This window comes from Terrapene carolina, unplaced genomic scaffold (genome assembly GCF_002925995.2).
Source record: "Terrapene carolina triunguis isolate 2854851 unplaced genomic scaffold, T_m_triunguis-2.0 Scaffold210, whole genome shotgun sequence".
In the NCBI taxonomy this organism is placed as follows: Eukaryota; Metazoa; Chordata; order Testudines; family Emydidae; genus Terrapene; species Terrapene triunguis.
The window spans coordinates 38,682,320-38,701,741 of NW_020664561.1; the positions used below are offsets into that span (position 1 = coordinate 38,682,320).

Sequence of the window (19,422 nt, forward strand, 5' to 3'; positions counted from 1 at the left end):
GTCAGTATGTTTAGCCCCTCCGGCCTTGACATCATTACCAAGCTCTTTGAGAGGCCATCCCAGAATCTTGGCAATATTCTTTGGACCTTATGTTCTCTTGCATCAAATGCTAAAACAATAAGTTATATGTACTTTGTTTTTTTCACGTGATTAAGTGAAACCTAGGGAAATAAAGAGAAATCTGTAGAGGAAACATATGCCTATTATAGATGAACCCAAAAGCTCTGATTCTGATCTCACACTGGTACAAACTGGAAATAACCATCATGAAGTCAAGTGAATTGCACTGGTGTAAAGCCAATCTAAGTGAAATCAGAAACAGGCCCAAAGTGTTGTCTGTTTGTTTGTTGTAGGAGCTGTTTTTGGTTGCTTGGTTGTTTTTTTATCTGCATTTGTGAGGTCTAATACTATGTTGGAACTGCTTCTGCATTCTCTAAGATGAATCTTCATATAGAATTTACTCCAGGATCACCATGGTGCATGTAAAACTAATGTGCCATTACTGGAGAGATTTGAATTCTGCCAGCTGTAAATGACATACATGAAGTGATGCTGGATACCGATGTAGCAAACTAGTGAAGTCCCTCTTATATTTGTTGAGTAGATTGCAATGTAAATATGCAGCTGGAAATGTACTGACAGTAGCTGAACTGGGTGCAAATGGGTTAGAAACATGAATTGGTTAATGCATATAAAGTTTTTGGTTTTGTAATTTTGCAAAAACTGAAATTCTTATTTGTTATTTATCTGCTTTCAAAATATAACAAATAGTTCTATTGCCAATAACTGAACACCTATATTTATAGCACACTGGCGCGTCATAAGTGTCATTTGTGTCATTATCTGCATATGTTCTAGCTTTCCTAGAGTTATAGAAATGTTATAATTATCACTAGAACTGTGTGATCAAGGAGATTAGATTTTTCAATGTGACTGTTTTCTCAAGACATCCTGACTGTAGTGGAGTGACTGTGCTGACATTTGCACAGATGGACAGATGGTGCCTGGGATATGTCTGGTTAAAATGCAGACTTGAGGAGCCTAGTTGAGAAAGCTGAGCCACTGAGTTTCTAGACTAGTTGCCTGAGTCATAAGAAAATGTAGCCTGCATTATCCTTTGTGCTAGATATAATGGAAAACATAGTGAACCAGAGCAAAACAGGGCTATTGCTAAAACATAGCTTTTGGCAGAAGGCTACAATGATTTTATATCAGATTTTGGTATGCTTTTGTTCCATACCTAAGTAAGATATCTTTCCTGAGGGGTTCTCAGGCACTAACCTAAGCTGTTATCCATTTATGCACATAAACAGAAGGAGGCAAATTTATCCATGAGTCCAGCTGGCTAAACATACATACCAGTATATTACATTTGATAAATTACTCCTTGTAGTTGAAAAGCCCACAGTGTGAGATAGCAGTGTGGAATTAGCATCTTGAAGATGGGGGCTAGATTCTGATATCAATTACACCAGCATAAATTGTAAATCCAGAGTAGCTCCCTTGACTTTAACCTCTCCAAGTCAAATTCATCCCTGATGTAACTCCAAGTCAAATGTGGCTGTGTGGGTCTGTTTCTCCCTTTATAAAATACATACCTACCTGTCAGGCGTGGTCAGTGTTCATACAGTGTTTTGAAAAGTGTAAAGCACAATATAAGTGTGAGATATTACTTTTATTATGACCCTTTAGTAGTAGATATTTATAACCTCACTGGCTGTGCCAGCTATATTTACTTCTGTACAACTTTGTGCAAATCACATGCTACTCCAGAAATCCTGCTTTAAATCACATGGATAACAAATTATTGAAATGGGGCATTGAGGGGGGAATGGTGACAAATTCAGTCATCTGTGTAAAACTCTCTTGAATGTACCTACCACTTTTCATATGTATCGCCTATTTTTATAAAGGGAGAAACAGACCAAGCTGGCCACATTCCTATGGGAAGTGAGTTTTCCATCATCAGTCCCAGCAATCTTCAGTGGAGTTATGCCATCCAATAATCTGATCCACAAAGTCCACAGTCAGATCCTAGTTATGGAAGATTATGCTGAGCCACATCGAACCACTCACTGAATTCAGGGCTAAGAACTGTCAAACCTTATCTCCTCACACTTAATAACATTACAACTAGGCCTATGTACCAGAATTTAGAGCAAGCCACCACTAATAGCAACTGGGAAGAAGAGAGTGAGGAGGACCTGGATTTGGCAACAATTGGAGCACAGCAGGTTTCAACAGTTTACTTTGGAAGTAATTGTTCACTAAACAACCATGATTTAATTACACTGGAATAATCCCAGCATTGGTAACTTTTATTAAAAACAAGACTGTGCAGCAGTTACGTAAACATTGTAGTGCTTTTAGCTGAGATTGACTGTTCACAAACCATTCAGTCACTGCACGATTTTTGAGGGCTGGACTTTTAAGTGGTTTCTCCTATTTCTTCTACATCAGTTTTAATTGCTAATAAATTAAACTTCCTGCAGGAGGAAGAGTAATGTTATTTGGTTTGCACATAGGCTGCATCCATCACCCTAGTGGATAATTAACAAGGAAGATATAAATTCTAGCACTGCAAATTTTGGGACCAATCCTGCAGCTCATTCACTCCAGTGGAGCTACTCACATGAGTAATGGCACCAGCAGAAAGCCTCAAAGTGGTATTTAGACTGACAAAAACTATCCTGTAATAAATAAGGGATAATCTGTGTTAAGACTTAGAGCAACCGATCTTACATACTATATTAAAGCTAATGGGCCTGATTCAACTATCACACCAGTGTAAATCAGGTCCAGTATCTGTTTAAAAAAACCTAATTATGACATTTGTTAGTAGTTAGGAACTAGTTCCCAAAATCTGAAAATGTCTTGCTACATTAGTGCTAGATTTGTGCATTATAAATAAGTCTGTGGACTCCATGGGGTCCTCTCCTAAACATGCACCATAGTGATTGCTAATTGGGCTGCTTTTTCTTCCTTATGCAGCCTGTCTTCTCAGGGTGATGTATGCTTAAAACCATTGACTTGGGGCATTCAGGATAGTGCCCCATGAGAAATCTGTATGCCCCATATGAAAACCTTGTGCGGCTTCTGGGCATCAAACTGGTTAAGTAACGCTAATATAAGGGGATTTGATGTTCTAACTTTAAATATCAAGGGAGCAATACCTGAAAGAACTGAGGTTGAAGCACTGTACTGAACAATTTCCTATTTATTGTAGACCATATATTTAGTAACTAATCATCCAGTCTAATAATCTAAAATAGTATTTGACAAAAAGGTCAAGTGTTTAATATTGGGGCTAGGAGAGCCATAAAAATCTATAAGGAATGAGCTACTTGGAACAGAAAGTCAGACCCAGTGCCCTGCTTAGTCATTGTATCTTTCAGTTCCTCCTTTCATTCTATAAAAATGTCTAACTCTCTTAAACTCAAATTATTCCATATGTTTACTACTTTGGGAGGACATAATTCTTCTTGAATTCCCCGCTGATTCTTCAATCCTGGATTTTTAGATCAAAAGGTTTTCTCTCTTAAAATTTTCTGGAGCTTTTCAAAATGTTTTAATGTTTTATGGAATAAACAAAGTTCTCACAAAAAGGAAAAGTACTTTGATTTTTATGGAAATGTATTTAGAATGCAATTAAGGGGATTTTAAAAATTCAGTAATTGCTTTACAAAACTTCATGTAATCTATGTTTCAAGTCCTTTGGCCAAATGAACCTCAGCCAAAAGGGCTGGAGGAAATGGGCTACATACAACTCCCACACCAGCTCTGAATTAGTGCATCCACTGGTTAAAATACAGGACTATACATCAAAAGTGCTTGGTTCTCTTCCCTGGTCTGCTGCTGACTCTTTATCTCACTGTAAAATGGGCTTAATTCCGTACTTAAAGTACTTGGAGATCCTTGGGTGGATCTGTAGATATACGCAGTATTAATCTTGCTGTTGCACTCTCTTAACTCTGTTTCTCTGATAATGTTCAGAGTCTCTGTTCCTCATGACTCCCCACTTGTTACCAGTTTTCTTTGTTTCCACCATCTTCCTATCTGTTTCTAGGGCTTCCTCTTTTATTCTTCCTACAGGATCTCACCCTCTGCTACAGCTATTGAAACATTTAAATCCCACTCTCTACAACTCCCTGGAGAAGAAACTGAAAGAGTGAATGCTGTCAATTATCCCACCAACAGGTTTCACCCATTGTAGAATAAGTGATCATATAAACTCCTCTGTGGAACTTACACTTGTCAGTTATATGGTGATCAGAGGGTTTCCCTGTGTTCAGATTTGCAATATGTACCTCATCCACAGTTATATGTTATAAGTAGGAATACTTGGGAGGACAAATAGAGAAGCAACTGTTAACTCTGCTGAGCTCTTTGTAATGGAAGATCTTTTTGGATCAATGGACTGAGAAAAGGTTCATTTTTTTTCTTAAAAAGGGATTGTCCCTACCGAAGCAGAACAGCTGGCATTAAGAGGCTGATCCACTCCCATTGCAGTCCCTAGCCAAACTCCCAGTGGTGCAGAATCAAGCCTTCATTAAATCCATGCCCAGCCTGTGAAATTTAAAAATGTTTAAAGCAAATGTAGAAGTATGGACTTGACAAGATATATAGAAGCAAATGTAAAAAGCAAATCAAACTGAGTCAAATTCTGATCTCTATTAGGCCTGGTCTACACTACGACTTTAATTCGGATTTAGCTGCGTTAATCCGAATTAACCCTTCACCCGTCCACACTACAGAGCCAGTTAATTCGAATTAAAGGGCACTTAAAATCGATTTCTGTACTCCACCTCGACGAGCGGAGTAGAGCCTAAATCGATTTTGTTAATTCGAATTAGGGTTAGTGTGGCCGCACACCACCGAATTACTGTGGTTAAAGTAATGGGGTAGTGTGGCCGCACACCACCGAATTAATGTGGTTAAAAACCGAATTAATGTGCTTAGTGTGGCCGCGCACAATCGAATTTATACAACCTGTTTCCCAAATTCGAATTATCTAAATTCGGATTAATCCTGTAGTGTAGACATACCCTTAGACTGATATAAACCTAAAGTAGCTCCATTGACTTCCATGGCATTATTCTCCATGCACAGCAGTGTGACGGGGAGTAAAATTCATCCATAATCTTTATCTGTTGTAACCATCTTGCTCCTTCCCTTCCTAACTGCTGCACTATTATCTAGTGTTGTTACTCTCAGTGTAATGTCTGATTAGATGTTGAGCTTTTTGGGGAGAGTAGCTGTCTTCTTATATTTTTAAGAGCTGTGTACACCTAAAATACCTACATTACTGTATAAATAATAAAGAATGCCAATTTTTGTGATGAACCCAAAACCACCACTCCCACGTCAATTAAGGCCTACGCATTTATCATTCCCTTCACATATGTATTCACACCAAGATAAGGACATATACATGTAAGCAGAACTATTCAGGCAAAAGCTCTTAGAGATAAAACTTTGTAGTGTCTTAGGTAAGATTTTGATCTCCAAAATCAATGGAATTACCCTGGGACCAAATCAGGCCTATATACTATAAAGTGGTTGGAACGCTTTTGTGCTGGGTATCAGAGAAAACCCAAACTACTTGTGCTAAGGAGTGAAAGAAAATATTCTAATAATGGACGGATAATTGAGTGATGCATTGCATTTGACAATAAAGAACAGTGTGGATGTGTCCTCATATGTAATCTAAAAGTTACTCGAGTGAGTGAGTTGTTTGTATATCCTTTCTAACACTTTGAGTTATATCAAAATTCATGATAGTTATCTTCATTTTTAATAGTTAATGAATGATCAGTGTAACATGTTGGAATAGGAAATGCTAGATGATTCATATTAACTGTTATGAAAGTTTTTCAAGGTTTGAAATGTAGAAAGAAAAGTGAAAGTTGCTATATCATCTACACAGTATTTAAAAGCTGAGACATTTCTACATGTGAGCGATGAGAAATTTTGAGTAACACAATTTGTCAGATGGTCATATGGTTTGATTTTCTGAGAATCAGGTTGAGTCCTGTTGTCCTGCATTCGTATAAGTTCTCAAACAATGAAACTGTTTTCATGTAAATTTCTTTTGATTGAAAGTCATCCTTTCATAAAATTGGTGTTACTGTATAAAGCTATATTTTTTCCTTCCGGTGGAAGATGCTTTGTAAAACCAGTGTTTTATGTTCTGTATTAGAACTAATATAAAATCCAGGATGTAAAAGTGAGTCCTTAATCTTACTCAATTATTTATGACTGACAAGGAATCCAGCAACATTGCCATGGAATTCCTGTCATGCATAAACCTCTGAGAATCCTGCACTAAACACAAGGCGCCAATTCTCTGCTGGAATAAATGGGCACAGCTCCATTGACTTCAATGGAGTTTCCACAACATATTCCAGCAGAGAAACTGACCCAAAGCAGTTGAGTATACTGTCCTACAGAGACCTTTATTACCCCCTTCAGTGAGCAGAGATTTTTATCACCATGTCAGCACACAGGAGAAAGCAAACTATGATACATGCATGAACATTTCATAAAGCCTCAGATGGAGAGCATAAGCCAGCCACTAAGGCCAGGCTCCGCTAAGGTATTGAGGTGTCTAACTTGCAGTGGGAGGATCTAGGCCTGACTACCTGGGGATTGGGAAGGAAATGTCTCTTACAGGTAGGTCATTCTACAGTACCAGTAATTGTTTTGGTTATGTGGTACTGGCTATTAACACAGACAGGATATGGGACTAGGATATGTTCTTATCCAAAATGGCAGTTCCCATGATCCTACATTGTTGTTACATTTTCTAACAGAGTCATTCCTATAGCTTCCTGCCAGCAAGGAAAAGAAAGCCGGAACAGTGGTATTAATACATACGACAATAAAGTATAGAGTTGCTTACAACTGTATTAAAGGAATAGTTATACTCGTGGTAAGAGACTTTTGCCACTTTTTCTATTTTGACTTGCTGTGCAGAGGACATGTTCTCATCCCAATTAGAGCTGTATAAATGTCCTCATTCCCGTACATGCAGCAGATCTGAGTGTGTGTGTTCTGAACATCTTTGCTGTTTCTTTGGGCTGTTTATATGGTGGATAAGAACCACCAGGTTCTAAAGTTAGCCAAGTACACTCCAATCAGAGACAGTTCATCTTGTTACAGCGTACACATATTTCCTGTACATTTGCAATAAGGGTAAAGAAGACCAGTTCTTTGCTATTTAAAGCCCTTGAAAGAAGAACGACATACAGCAGTTTAGATTACCAGCAGACTACAATGTACGTTGCATAAAAATGTCAGTCTTAATGGCAAAGTTCAGGATAAAACTGTGTCAGCTAGTTTAATCATTTGCCATGAAATACCAGTTATCTTAATCTTACATGCAGTCTTTAAGTCGGCTGCATATTTTTGTGTAATTGAATCCTGACCCTAAAAGGGAGGAATCAAGAAATTTGCTTTTTAGTGAATACAGTTAGGACCTAAATATTCCAGTTTAGAAATTATATTCAGAGTATTGTCAGATATTTTAATACTGAGCAGCTAATATTTCTCACAAGTGTATTTTTTCTCTGTTTCATATTTGTTTTCCATGCTGTAAAAAGTCATATTAGTATTCAGTTTCTATGGAACTTAACTGGGAAAAGTACAAATATTGTTCCCAGAACTTAAGACAGATAAATTAGTATCTAACCTAAATGACAGATTTTGTACATGTGTTTTGCTTTCCCTCTAGATACGTATTGTATTACTGCAGCAGCAAATACAACGAGGCCAAGATGTCTTCATTTTCCGTCAGAGCGAGAACTGTAGAACAATGTGATCGAGGCGTTGGTCTTCTGTGGCCAGCCGGTCAGAACCCATCAACAGCTGTGATGAGCAGAGCAGAGATGGGGAAACAGGAGGCAGTCAAAGCCAAAGAAGGTTTCGGCCTGAAGCTGTGTGTATGACTGAAGCAGAGCAAGGCCAGGACCCAAGGAAACCCCAGCAGCAAGGGAAAAAACAGATTGACTCTCAGTGACTCATTTAGCTCCTGGATTGGACAGATCTCTCCCCCGCTGGCAGTTTGGCTGAGCATCAATGGGACAGATACCAGGATGAATAGCTTAAAATAATTAGGGGGCCAATCTGCAAAACTGCTCTCATCCAATTCTTTACTGTGTGATGAAAGACACAAAACAAATTACATTTAGATTATTAAATATTAAGTCACTGGATTTACCTCCATTTGGTCCAAAGCAGGAAACTGGATAAAATTCAATTTTATATCATTGTGTTGATGGCCTGTTTTTCATCAGATGAGTGAGTGTTTGTTGGCAGGTCAGACTCTTTGACACATGGGGAAAATAGGTGCTTAATTTAAATGAGAATTAATGCAATCATAATTAACACAAATGTGAACAGAATTAAACACAGGCAAGAGTTCAGTTTAATGCTTAGCAGTTTAAACTATATGTTTTAGGAAACATCCTGCTTCAGCTGAAGACAATGGCGGTGTTGCCGCTGAATTCAATGGAAACCGGAGTAGGCCTTGTAGGTAGACAGGCAGGATTCCCTGTACTTTATATTTAATGCACAAAAACAGAAGCAACAAGCTCATTTAGTATCAGTAAAGGTCAGTTAAAATTATAGAGACATCCTTTGGAGCAAATCTTCTGCCTTGTATTTGCATATTTATGAACTAGAGATTATGACAGGCCATTCCATTTATTAGAGCAGTGCTGCTATAGTTAATAGTCTGTCAGCATTTCCATTATAAACCCCGTTTTTCAGTGTTTTAATTTCTCAGCCATTTGAAATCACATCAGGAAGCAATGTAGCCCTTGTGTTGTCAGGCCAGGTGCATTTTTAAAAAAAAAATTAAATAAAAATATATTTAAATGAGCTCAGCCATTTCTGATTGGGCAAATGTCATAAAATCACAAAGCCTTGGGGGATATTATTCTTTTTTCTTTTTTTTTAGGGAGATTTTGACAATCACTTCGTCTTTTTCTTCTCCTTATCTCATCCCCTGGGGTCGAGTTATCATGCAAGCATCTGCCATCTTCTTCTGTCCAAGGCAGCACTAAAGTCCACTTGCTTACCATCTTCTTTGATGCAATCCATCCATCGCTGCTTCAGCTTTCCTTGGGGTCTCTTTCCAACCACCCTGTCCTGTCCCCAAATCCTCTTCATTCATCCTGTGCACGTGTCCAAACCAGCAAAGTTGCACTTCCTGGATTTTGTCAGCCACATCACGGACATTGACTTCCATCCTAATGCTTTCATTTCTAAATCTGTCCCTTCATGTAACTCTTTTTATTATGCAAAGACAGCTCATCTCAAACATCTGTCGGCAATGAACCTGCTGTATCTTACCCATGCTTCTTCACCATACAGCGTTGTGGAGTACACTTGGAATCTCAGTGTCAGTGGCGTATGCTTCTCATAAGCAACATCTAGGATGTTATTCCACACTCATCCAGCACTCTCCAATCTGGACTGCAGTCACATTCAAGCTTGCTGTCTTCCATAACCCAGCCACCAAGGTACTTGAACTGGTCACTCTGGTTTAGTCATGGTCCATTAATCTCTATATCCAGTTTCCCTGTGGCACCTCTACTGACTCACATGACCTCAGTCTTAGTCATGTTCATTTTCATCCCGTGCCTGCTTAGCTGGTCAGACCACTGATTTACTTTTTCCTCTAGGTCTTCTTTTGCGGATGCCCTTATTGCTATATCATCTGTGTATAGCAGCTTCTCCCCTTTTCGCATTGGGTTCTTCCTGCTGACATAGGCCATCAATATGATAAACAGCAGCGGACTGAGAGCTGACCCCGGTGCAGTCTGACTTGCACTTCAAAGGGCTTGTCGTTCCAGTACCTGTTCAGATCACTGTTTTAGGTGATGTATATAGTGCATTCGCCATAAATATTAAATCCGTAGACATTCCATATTTCCTCAGCATTGGTGTGAGCATCCTTGTGTCCACTTTTTGACAAACACATCTATCAAAAACATCTTGAAGTTTTGAAAAATGACATTTTGCAAGCAGCAAGTATATAAAGGGAACATCAGTCCTTGGTGCAAAGTCGAAGTTGCTGGAGGTACTTATCAAGTGGTGACACCAGGCTGGTCCCAAGCACGTGTGAACCATTTGGCTGCACATGGTGCCCCTTGCCCTTGGCAGCCAAAGCATTGGGCTAAGGGTGACAGCGAGGAAGAGAGAGCATGTGAGACAGCAGGAGCCACATTAAGGTGAATGAGATGCCTTGAGTAGAACAAGTATCATGGGCAGATCCACATTGTTGCAGGGTAGGATGGAGAGTTATGAAACTGGCATCCCCGTAAGTGATTCTTCTACTTCTTCTGAAACTGGTTAAGACCAGCACTATGGTGACCTCATTGCTGTTATTTTGGAATATAACTTTTGGTACTTTGCTGAGCTTTTCCTAGTTTCCCTGCATGCAATATAGAGACAAGCTGCACCTTTCTCATGCCTATTTGAACTTCCTACTTATTCTGAGTGTCCCCAGCTTGTCCACAACAGAGGAATTCCATCTATTGCCAACTCCCTGGCAGAAGGAAGATTGCTGATTACAATGGCAATATTTAGGTGAGGGCAGGAATAGGAGTAAAGTGACAAAATTTTAAAAAATTGTAATTCTACCCACTTCAAAGGAGTCCCCAGGAAGAGGCAAACACCCAGGAGAACAGGCTTCCACCTGAGAACACATGCTTTTTCCCATCCTTCCTGTCACAAGATCCTGAGACTCTGGGAACCTAAGTGGGACCTGATAGCACCAATGTAAGGAAGCTGCCCCAGACTTAGCATGTATGATGCACTTATTGTGTAACGTATTATAAAAGCACCTGGCACGGAACCAAAACTCTGTATTTTCTTCCATGAACTGTGGCTGGAGTAGAAACTCTTAGTTGTAAAAGCTATGCTACATATACACTTTGAAAATATATACCTTTTAAGGTATGAGGCAGCTAAAGCCTCAGGTCTTAAAGCCTCCAGATTTTGACAGCAGTTAAATCCAAACAGATTCAAACTTTATGTCTAGCCAATCTCTGTAATGAGTAGACTAAAAGACCTGGATCAGGATACCATGTTCAAACCTCTGGAAAATTTGGATCCATCTCGAATAGCTCAGGCTCATCTCCACTTCCTTAGCACAACAATATTTGGGATAGTTGTCAAGGTGATTCCTAATTTTAGGAGGTTCTTTTTTCCAAATTCCACCCCAGAATTATAGTAAAGAGCGATCTTCCTTTCCCTGGATAGACTGCAAAAAATTAATCCCTGGTCATGACAGTTGTTCGTAACTCAGAACTAGGCAGAATTAGGACTAGTGCTTCCTGATTGTTTTGCATTTGTAATAATAAAACTTTTTTTAAAAGTAAATGTTGCCTGATGTAGCAGTAATGAAGAGACTGCCAAGCATGTGTTCAAATATGTCTAGAGTATGCACTATTATATGTAATCTGATGGAAGATACATTCTGAAACTTATCTGAGTATTAGTGTTCACTACATATTTGTTTTGCTATCTTTTATTTTTACTTTGCAGTGAAATAAAAAGACTTGCACAACTGATTTTAATCTGTCTCATACAAATTATTATGTAATTAGCCACAATAGGATGTGTGCAGTTGTGGGTGTGGTGGGTATGTAGATTGAATGCCAACACTCATCTAGGTATGGAGTTGTAAAATTACACAATAACTTACACCCTGGGTGGGTGCTGTAATTATATTTTACATTAAAATAAGTTACATGAACAAAACAGAACACACTGTTTTTATCTTCCCACTGAAGTAGATCATAGCAGAGGATTATTATAACAGTATTCCCTGGATATAGCATCTTTCATCTCCAAAGGACCCGATAGTACTTTACCAACATAAATGTGATACAGAAACAACACATGAAGATCACTTCATCCACCAGTGAAATGAAGCTACCCCAGGGTGGAAATGCCGCAAATGCTGAATAATGCACAGCACTACTACACAGCAGTTTTATGCAGGAAGTGAAGATTACCATGTCCAATTGAAACTGCTGGAGAATGTTAAATAGGCTGAGTGTAATTACCTTAGTTAGAATTTGGCTGGACCCTGGAATTTATAATCCTCTATCTCACAAAAAGTTTCAGGAGACTGAACTCCATGGTACAGTAAAAAAAACTTTGAAATTTCACCAGATTTATTACATTTTAATGACTGAAATATTCTGCAAGCTTTGGGATCCTGAAACCTTTGAGGAAACATAGCGCCACAATATGAATCCAATGTTTCTCTGTTGTGTTTACCCCTGAGTATCTGGGTTACAATGAGCAGAAGTGCTCAAGTGCAAGAGAGTTTGTTAGCCAACATCTGGAGAACAAGTGACTTCTGGTAGGATGTTTTAGATATGTGCTCTGTGAACCTATAATAATTTCTGACATAGGGCAAAAGTCTTCTTTGGCCCAAGGGCAAATCTTTTGCACATTTATGACTTGTTCAACATGTGGCACTTCTATTAACACTGATGGGTGGTCTATCCATCCATCTGCAGATTATGCAATAGAGATCTGCAAGACAGATAAGAGATCAACAGTGCAGATCAAAAAGGTGAACTTCCACTTTAGATCATACTTGTACCCTTGTGTCTCTGTGAATTGTTCTGTTTAATTACAGTATTTTCTCTCTTTTGATATGGCTCCAAGGTGAAGAAACCAACAGAAGATTGGTATGGCAAAAACTGCAACAGCAAAAACAATCACCAAAAACACCTGCTCATTGTAAATGTAAAACTGCAGGTCCTGGAGTTTGGCCTTTTCCTCTACATGGGTGGGGTAGGTGAGTTGTTCTTTGAGGGTAAAGAAGATGATTTTATCTCTGCATATTCAAGTCTGAAGGTCTTGAATGTGGTTTAGCGGGGTAATAAAGTTATTCCTGAGGGGGAGGGATAGCTCAGTGGTTTGAGCATTGGCCTACTAAACCCAGGGTTGTGAGTTCAATCCTTGAGGGGGCCATTTAGGGAACTGGGGTAAAAAACTGTCTGGGGATTGGTCCTGCTTTGAGCGGGGGGTTGAACTAGATGACCTCCTGAGGTCCCTTCCAACCCTGATATTCTATGATTCTATCAAGCTGAACTGCTGTCAGGAAATGTACAAAGAGATGTTAAGGAAAACTGCAGATTCTGGAAGAATTAGCAGCACAGACAAATAACTTAAAAATTAGTGACAATTAATTCTAATTTGTTACAAAAAATGACTCTTGCTAAATAAAACATCGAAGATTGAAAGGCTGCTTCCAGTTTCTCCACAATAATATTGGCTTAGTGGAGAGTCAGGAGATGTGGAGGACAAGCTGCTTCGTACTGAAGGAGAGCTCTTTTGGGAATAACACCTTGAGCCTCCTGGGAAACCCCTGCGTCTCTCAGTCTATCTCAAACATGAGTGGGGCATGTTTCCCTCCTTGTTCTATTTAACAGGAAATCTCTATTTGCTATTCCCCAAATCGCCTTCCCCACCCGCTCCCAAAACACAAAACCAGTTCTGGATATCTCGGTCTGATTCCAGTCTCATTTAGGGCCTGATCCAAAGCCCGTTGAAGTCAATTGGAAATACTTCAATGGGTTTTAGATCAGACACTTAAATTGATTTCACACCAATGTAAATCCACTGATCTAAACTGAGTTAATCCTGATTAAAGCTGGTGTAAGTGAGAAGAGGATCAAGCCTGTAAACAATCCCTGCCAGCGACTATTGGACTGAATTTACCGTCATCTAATCAGGTATATTGTAGGTGTTTGGGACAGGACTGATTGAACCATCCCTGTCTACTAGATCTATTGATGCAGAAAATGCTCACCTGTACCTCCTGTATTGCTACCTCTGGGCAGCTCGACACAAGTTACACTTTCTTTTACTGCTTGAATGTTTGAGATGTACATTTAATTGTGATCTGGGCCTGCTGTGATAAGACTCTGAACTTCAACACTGAGAGGGTTTTGTTCTTCCCAGATGACTCTCCAAAAGTTCGCCCAAGGTCAAAGTTGAAAACAAACACTAAGTCACTATGAATGAAAATGTGCAAATTTGTTTATTAAAATTGCCAGGAAATCTAGATTTTTGATTTGCCGAGAACCCCTGCTTTAAGCTATGTGGACTCTTATGGTGCTCATGATGGGTGAAATTCACCCTGTGCTGAGGGCCAGCACAAGCCTATGTAGCACTTAAGTTCAACTTCAATCCTCAAAATGAGGCTTCATGCTGGCCACCTGCACGGGGGTGAAAAATCATTCAGTGCAAAGAACACAGTGAACAAATATTGGAGTTCATATAAAGAAAAGTTTGTTGTTTTTATTTTATGATGGATAAACCTGATAAATTGAAACTGATTATATGAAATATTTAGGGTTTGGAATAATCTGTTGAAGAGTACAAGGTACTCCTGATTCAGGTGCATGTAGCTATTCTTCAAGTAACATTTACTTCAAACAGAAGCTATGCACTTTTTTAAAAAAATAGGTAGGACGTGTATAGCCAGATTTCCTCAATATTGTGGTATGGCTGTATTAATTCAGAAATGTCTAAGGGCTTGTCAACACAGCACCTTAGTCCACACTAACTAGAGGGTTAGGTACGTTGCCAAGAACTAGCATTGGTAGAGACACGCAGATAACCCTTCCTTTACTCCGGCGAGGTACAAAGAAAAATCTCTCTCCTTTGGCAGATATGGTTCATGATTTAAGACTTTTCTTTTTAAATGAATTCAATGGCCATGAAAAGTGCTAGACTGACAGCCTGAAGCCCTCTTTTCATACCCAGTACAGGTGCAGTATGGGCAACAGCCATGCAAGACTCTGCCTGCCAAATTACCTCATCCTTTCTCTGGAGGCATTCCTGCTAGGCGGATGAGAAGGCAGTTCATTCTCTAAGACCACTCAGTCCATCACCTCTCTGCTAAGTCTGCCACAAGAGTGTCAACAGTTTGTGATATGGATACCTGTCAAATCAGATTAAGGCCTCCTGCTCATTTCACAGGGGCCACTACCCAGCCATTATATGATAGAGACCTTTGCTTACTACTCACCTTGGCCATATGTGGACTTGCAAGTTATTGGAGAAAGACTGGAGCCCATTACATATTCCCTGAGCCATTTAGTCCCTCAGGATTTAGCACTTGTAAACATCCATCTGTAAAATCATATTTTTTCTTCTCTGTAGGGTATGGTTCTACCCCACACATATGCACACACTCACACACCATGTAGCCCAGGCTGTAGAATGTTGCTGTTCCTAATACCTGTTCAAGCAATGGAATGCTTGCAAATCACACAAAACGCCTCTCAACATTACACAAGTGTTCCCAAGACTGTGGCCACCCCACTAGTTCCAAGCTGGTCTTGAGAATGCTCTGCCTCCACCAGTTCAATTCAAGCACATTCAGGGCCTTGAGCGAGTCGCATGGAGAGGCCCTATAAGGAAACAGGAAAGAAGGGAAAGATTAATTGAGCGGCAAACACTGTAATCATACAAACTCCATAAAAGCTGTGACAACTACTTGTCATTATAAAATGAATAACAGTAACCGCCTCCTTGAGAACTACCACCAAAGGGTGTAGCCGCTGAGCCTTCAGGCCACAGTAATCTCCATTGGCGGCCAGAAGTTCCAGGGGAATGTTATGGCAGCCAGGGACTGTCAGTGGCAAGGGAATCTCCACCCCAGTCACAAGGAGTGGTGTGACAGAGGAGCTGTTTTATTAGCTGTATGCCACCTGAGGCTTACCCCTCTACAGGGAAGAGCCTGCTGGAGCTGCTCCTACTTTGTGCTGCTGCTAAGATGCAAAGTAGCCAGGGTGCAGCCCAGAAGAAGGGCCTGTAATAGAAACCACGCTGATTGTATAGATACATAATGGTTAATGGGGGCTAAACCAAGGGTAGGGACGTAGATGGGGGCAACAGGAAAATATTAGCTGGTTGTTAAGATGAGATTAAGTTTTAAATATGATTTCAGCTGTTAGAGAGGCAGATGGTTCTGTTACTAACGATCCTTTACTGGTAGAGCAGCAGACTTATAAACACCTCTATAAATCTGCTGTTGTAGAAGTTAATAATAAAAAATAGAGCATTCAGTTGCACAATGTGAAGTCAGTAGGTTAGCAGATGGGGATATGCTTTTAAACAGGGTATGACTCAAAGACAGTTTAGGATGTTAATCAAGGTTGAAGCTCTGTGCCTTTCTGACCTAATGTGATATTCATACAAAGTTTACTGACATGATGTCCAGCTTTCATGTCAGAAGGGGTCTTTGCTTGAGATCTTTAAGTTTGGGTTCAGTTTTGATATTGAAAGAAAAATCAGTTCCTCCCAAGTTCATATAGAACAACACCTTTATTCAGCTCTGAATGAAAAATTCATGCTCAGATACTGCCTATGTGTGCTATATTGCCCAACCAGGCCTGTGCGGCCTGCCCTGTTTCCGTGCCACAAAGAGCCTACATGTGTCCTCCTCTGAGACAGCCCACCCAGCCCCTAGCCTTGCCCAGTTCATAGTGTCCAGAATTCTGCTCCATGTGGGTTCTGAAAGATGATGTTGCGTGTCTCCCCTAAGGTCTGCGAGAGAGGGCAGGCTCATGCTGGCAGATTGACAGTCAGCCACTGAAGCACCTTAAATGGATGTGGGTCCCCTCGTGCACCACCCAGTCTGTCTTACAGCTTTGAAATGGCTGGTTGAAGAGGCTGTTCCCCCACTGTCCCAGAGAGGAAATGATTTTTGTTCTAAACCTACAGAGCTTTCCAGTCCCGCTCTCTCTCTGTCACTCTCTTTTTCCCTCCACAACAGCTGTTCAGAGGTTACTGCAGCCTGCAGCCTGTAATAACCTCCACAGGACATGCACAGGAAGAGCAATGTTTGGAGATCTGTGGTGCAGGCAGGAAGCTGATTTACTTGAGCTTCTGCATTTCTCCTGCGCCTTCCTTTTCAGCCCATGCCAACCATCCCCAGGAGCGGTCAGCCCAGGGTGTAGTCAGTGGGAAACAACTACTGTGCCCATCACTGGCATATGAAGCAGGTCCAGAGTTTGGCCCCGTGAAATGTGAGAAAACAATAGCTTCAATTATCCATATGGATCCATCTGGATTTATTCCAGACTGCTTCATTAATAGCAATCAAAAGCATCACTTTAATGGATTTTTTATCCTCAAAATTATGATCATGAAGAATTTGTTCCAGCTATTGATTTTGAACAGGCTTTTGATTCTCTTCAATAGCCTTGACTTATTTCAGATTTAGATAGCAGGAGGATTTGGCCTCAAATACATTAAATGGGTCAGTCTTCTTTATTGAAATCCACAGTTATGTTAAAACAAATGATCATGGTTTGGATCTGATTCATATATTGTGGCAAAGGAGGGTCCCTTTGCCCTGATACTTTTTGCTATTGCACTGGAGCCTTTCGCTCTTTGTTTTAGGAGACAGCCGTATTTTTCAGGGGGGAAATCAGTTGCTATTTCTCAGATTATCTCTATGTAGAGCCATGCAGAGAAGATGTTAATTTATAATTTAAAAAAAACAAGATTATGGATGTTATGCAGGAAATCACCGCGTGTTCAAGTTTATTATTTGTTAATTGGGGTAAACTCTTAAAGCCATTAGGCGATTTAAATGTAGTTCTATTTGAGCAATATCCTTTATTGGATCCCCCATTATCCTTTAAATATCTTGGTGTGCAAGAGGATAAAATTAGAAAGAATTTGTTTGCTCTAAATTGCCAGCCTCTGCTTGATAAAACTATTAGCTATTTAGCTAATTGGACGGATCTTCCATTATCATTAATTGGCAGAATTAATACAATTAAAATGGTGGCTTTATCTAAATGTTTGTGTTTATTTCAGTGTATCCCCATCATGTTCCATAACATGTTTGGAAAGCCTTAAACGCTGCAATTAATTCTCTTTTAGGGGGTTAAAGGTAAAATAAAAATTAATTTTGAAACTCTGCAACTTCTCTTAGAGTCAGCTGGAGTGGCTCACTTCCTATTCATTTATTTATTTATTTTGGCTGCACATTATAGTATGTTGTTGCATGATTTAGACAATCCCCAGTTAGTATTGTGCTGCCACATAGTGCACGGGGCACTTCAGCTGTAGGCAGAGCAAAATCAAAGAGCATCAAACCAACACCTCCTGCTCTGAAGCAGTACTTGATACACTTGCTCTTCTATGGCTGGATCCTTCAAGGGGTGAGGCACCCTGCCCAAGAAAGCACTTAAATGTGTGCTTAACTTTCAGTACTTGTGTAAACCCATTGAAGTCAATAGACTAGTCATATGTTTTAAGTTAAGCATGTGCTTTAATACTTTGCTGTATTGAGGCCAGCTAGGGTGACCAGATGTCCCGATTTTATAGGGACAGTCCCGATGTTTGGGGCTTTTTTTAATATGGGCTCCTATTACCCCCTACCCCCGTCCCAATTTTTCACACTTGCTGTCTAGTCGCCAGCATGTTTAGCACTTTGCAGGACTGAGCCTCAATTACTGTTGCTAGTGCCCCTAGTGGACTGGCAGACAAATGTGTATCAGTGTGCATACACTTTGGCCATGTTCTCATCTCATGATTTCTTTGAAATTTGGCTAAACTTTTTGTGCCTGATTTTTTAAGGGGTTTCTACCCCCTTTTTTTTTTTTTTTTTTTTTTGCACAAATTACCCCTGCAAAAATTGTATTTGCATGGTTTGCACCCACAGTTCTTTGTGGACACCTCTTATTTTGTCTGGATTCATACCTGGTTCAAATGCAAATTGGGTACTTCCCTGTCTAAATGGTGAGTTTAGCCATGGGTGCAAAAAATTTGTGGCCACCTGTACATGAAGGGCAAATTGCACTCTCAGAAACAGAGGCTGTCCTTTGACAATCTGGCCAGGTATTTCCAAGATTATTCCAGCTGATGTGCCTTCTACGCTGGTGAGAAGAGGTGATGCAGTAGCTGTGCCTCTTCACTGTCCAAAGGTTCTCCCATATCAGGAGGAGCCTCATCCAGCAAGATTCACTGGCTTTAAAACTGATGTGCATCAACAGACTGCCACAAAGCTGATTTGGAGGACCCAAAATCAGGCCCAGCATTGCAGGCATGATTCCAATAAACATAGTTAATTATGAGCAGGTACATAGCAGCAGCCTTGATTCAGTATTTCTTTGCTTGATTGTTTTAAGTCAGACTCTTAGCATCATTCGTAGACAGTATTTTATCATCTATTATAGGGTAGGTTGATTTCATGAAACATAGGAAGCTCAGTGTGTTAGTCCTGATTTACCTGCCTGGCTTTGCAACTATGAATTATCTGCATTATTCTGTACAACCCATCTCTGTTAATTCTATTTATAATCAATATGCTTGCATTCAGGTTCTGTTTTGTATTTAAATTATTGTTGTCTTTAGGGAGTCTGAGTC

The 19,422-nt window shown here is 39.9% G+C and overlaps 1 protein-coding gene across 1 annotated transcript in view; it reads left to right on the plus strand.

Moving 5' to 3' along the window:
• The window catches only part of LOC115271262, a 181,797-nt gene extending 173,851 nt beyond the window's left edge, over nucleotides 1-7,946 (plus strand). The window contains exon 5 of the mRNA XM_029912370.1: nucleotides 7,733-7,946. Within this exon, the coding sequence (XP_029768230.1) occupies nucleotides 7,733-7,946 (214 nt within the window). The remainder of the gene's footprint in view (nucleotides 1-7,732) is intronic.
• Nucleotides 7,947-19,422: the final 11,476 nt, after the last annotated feature.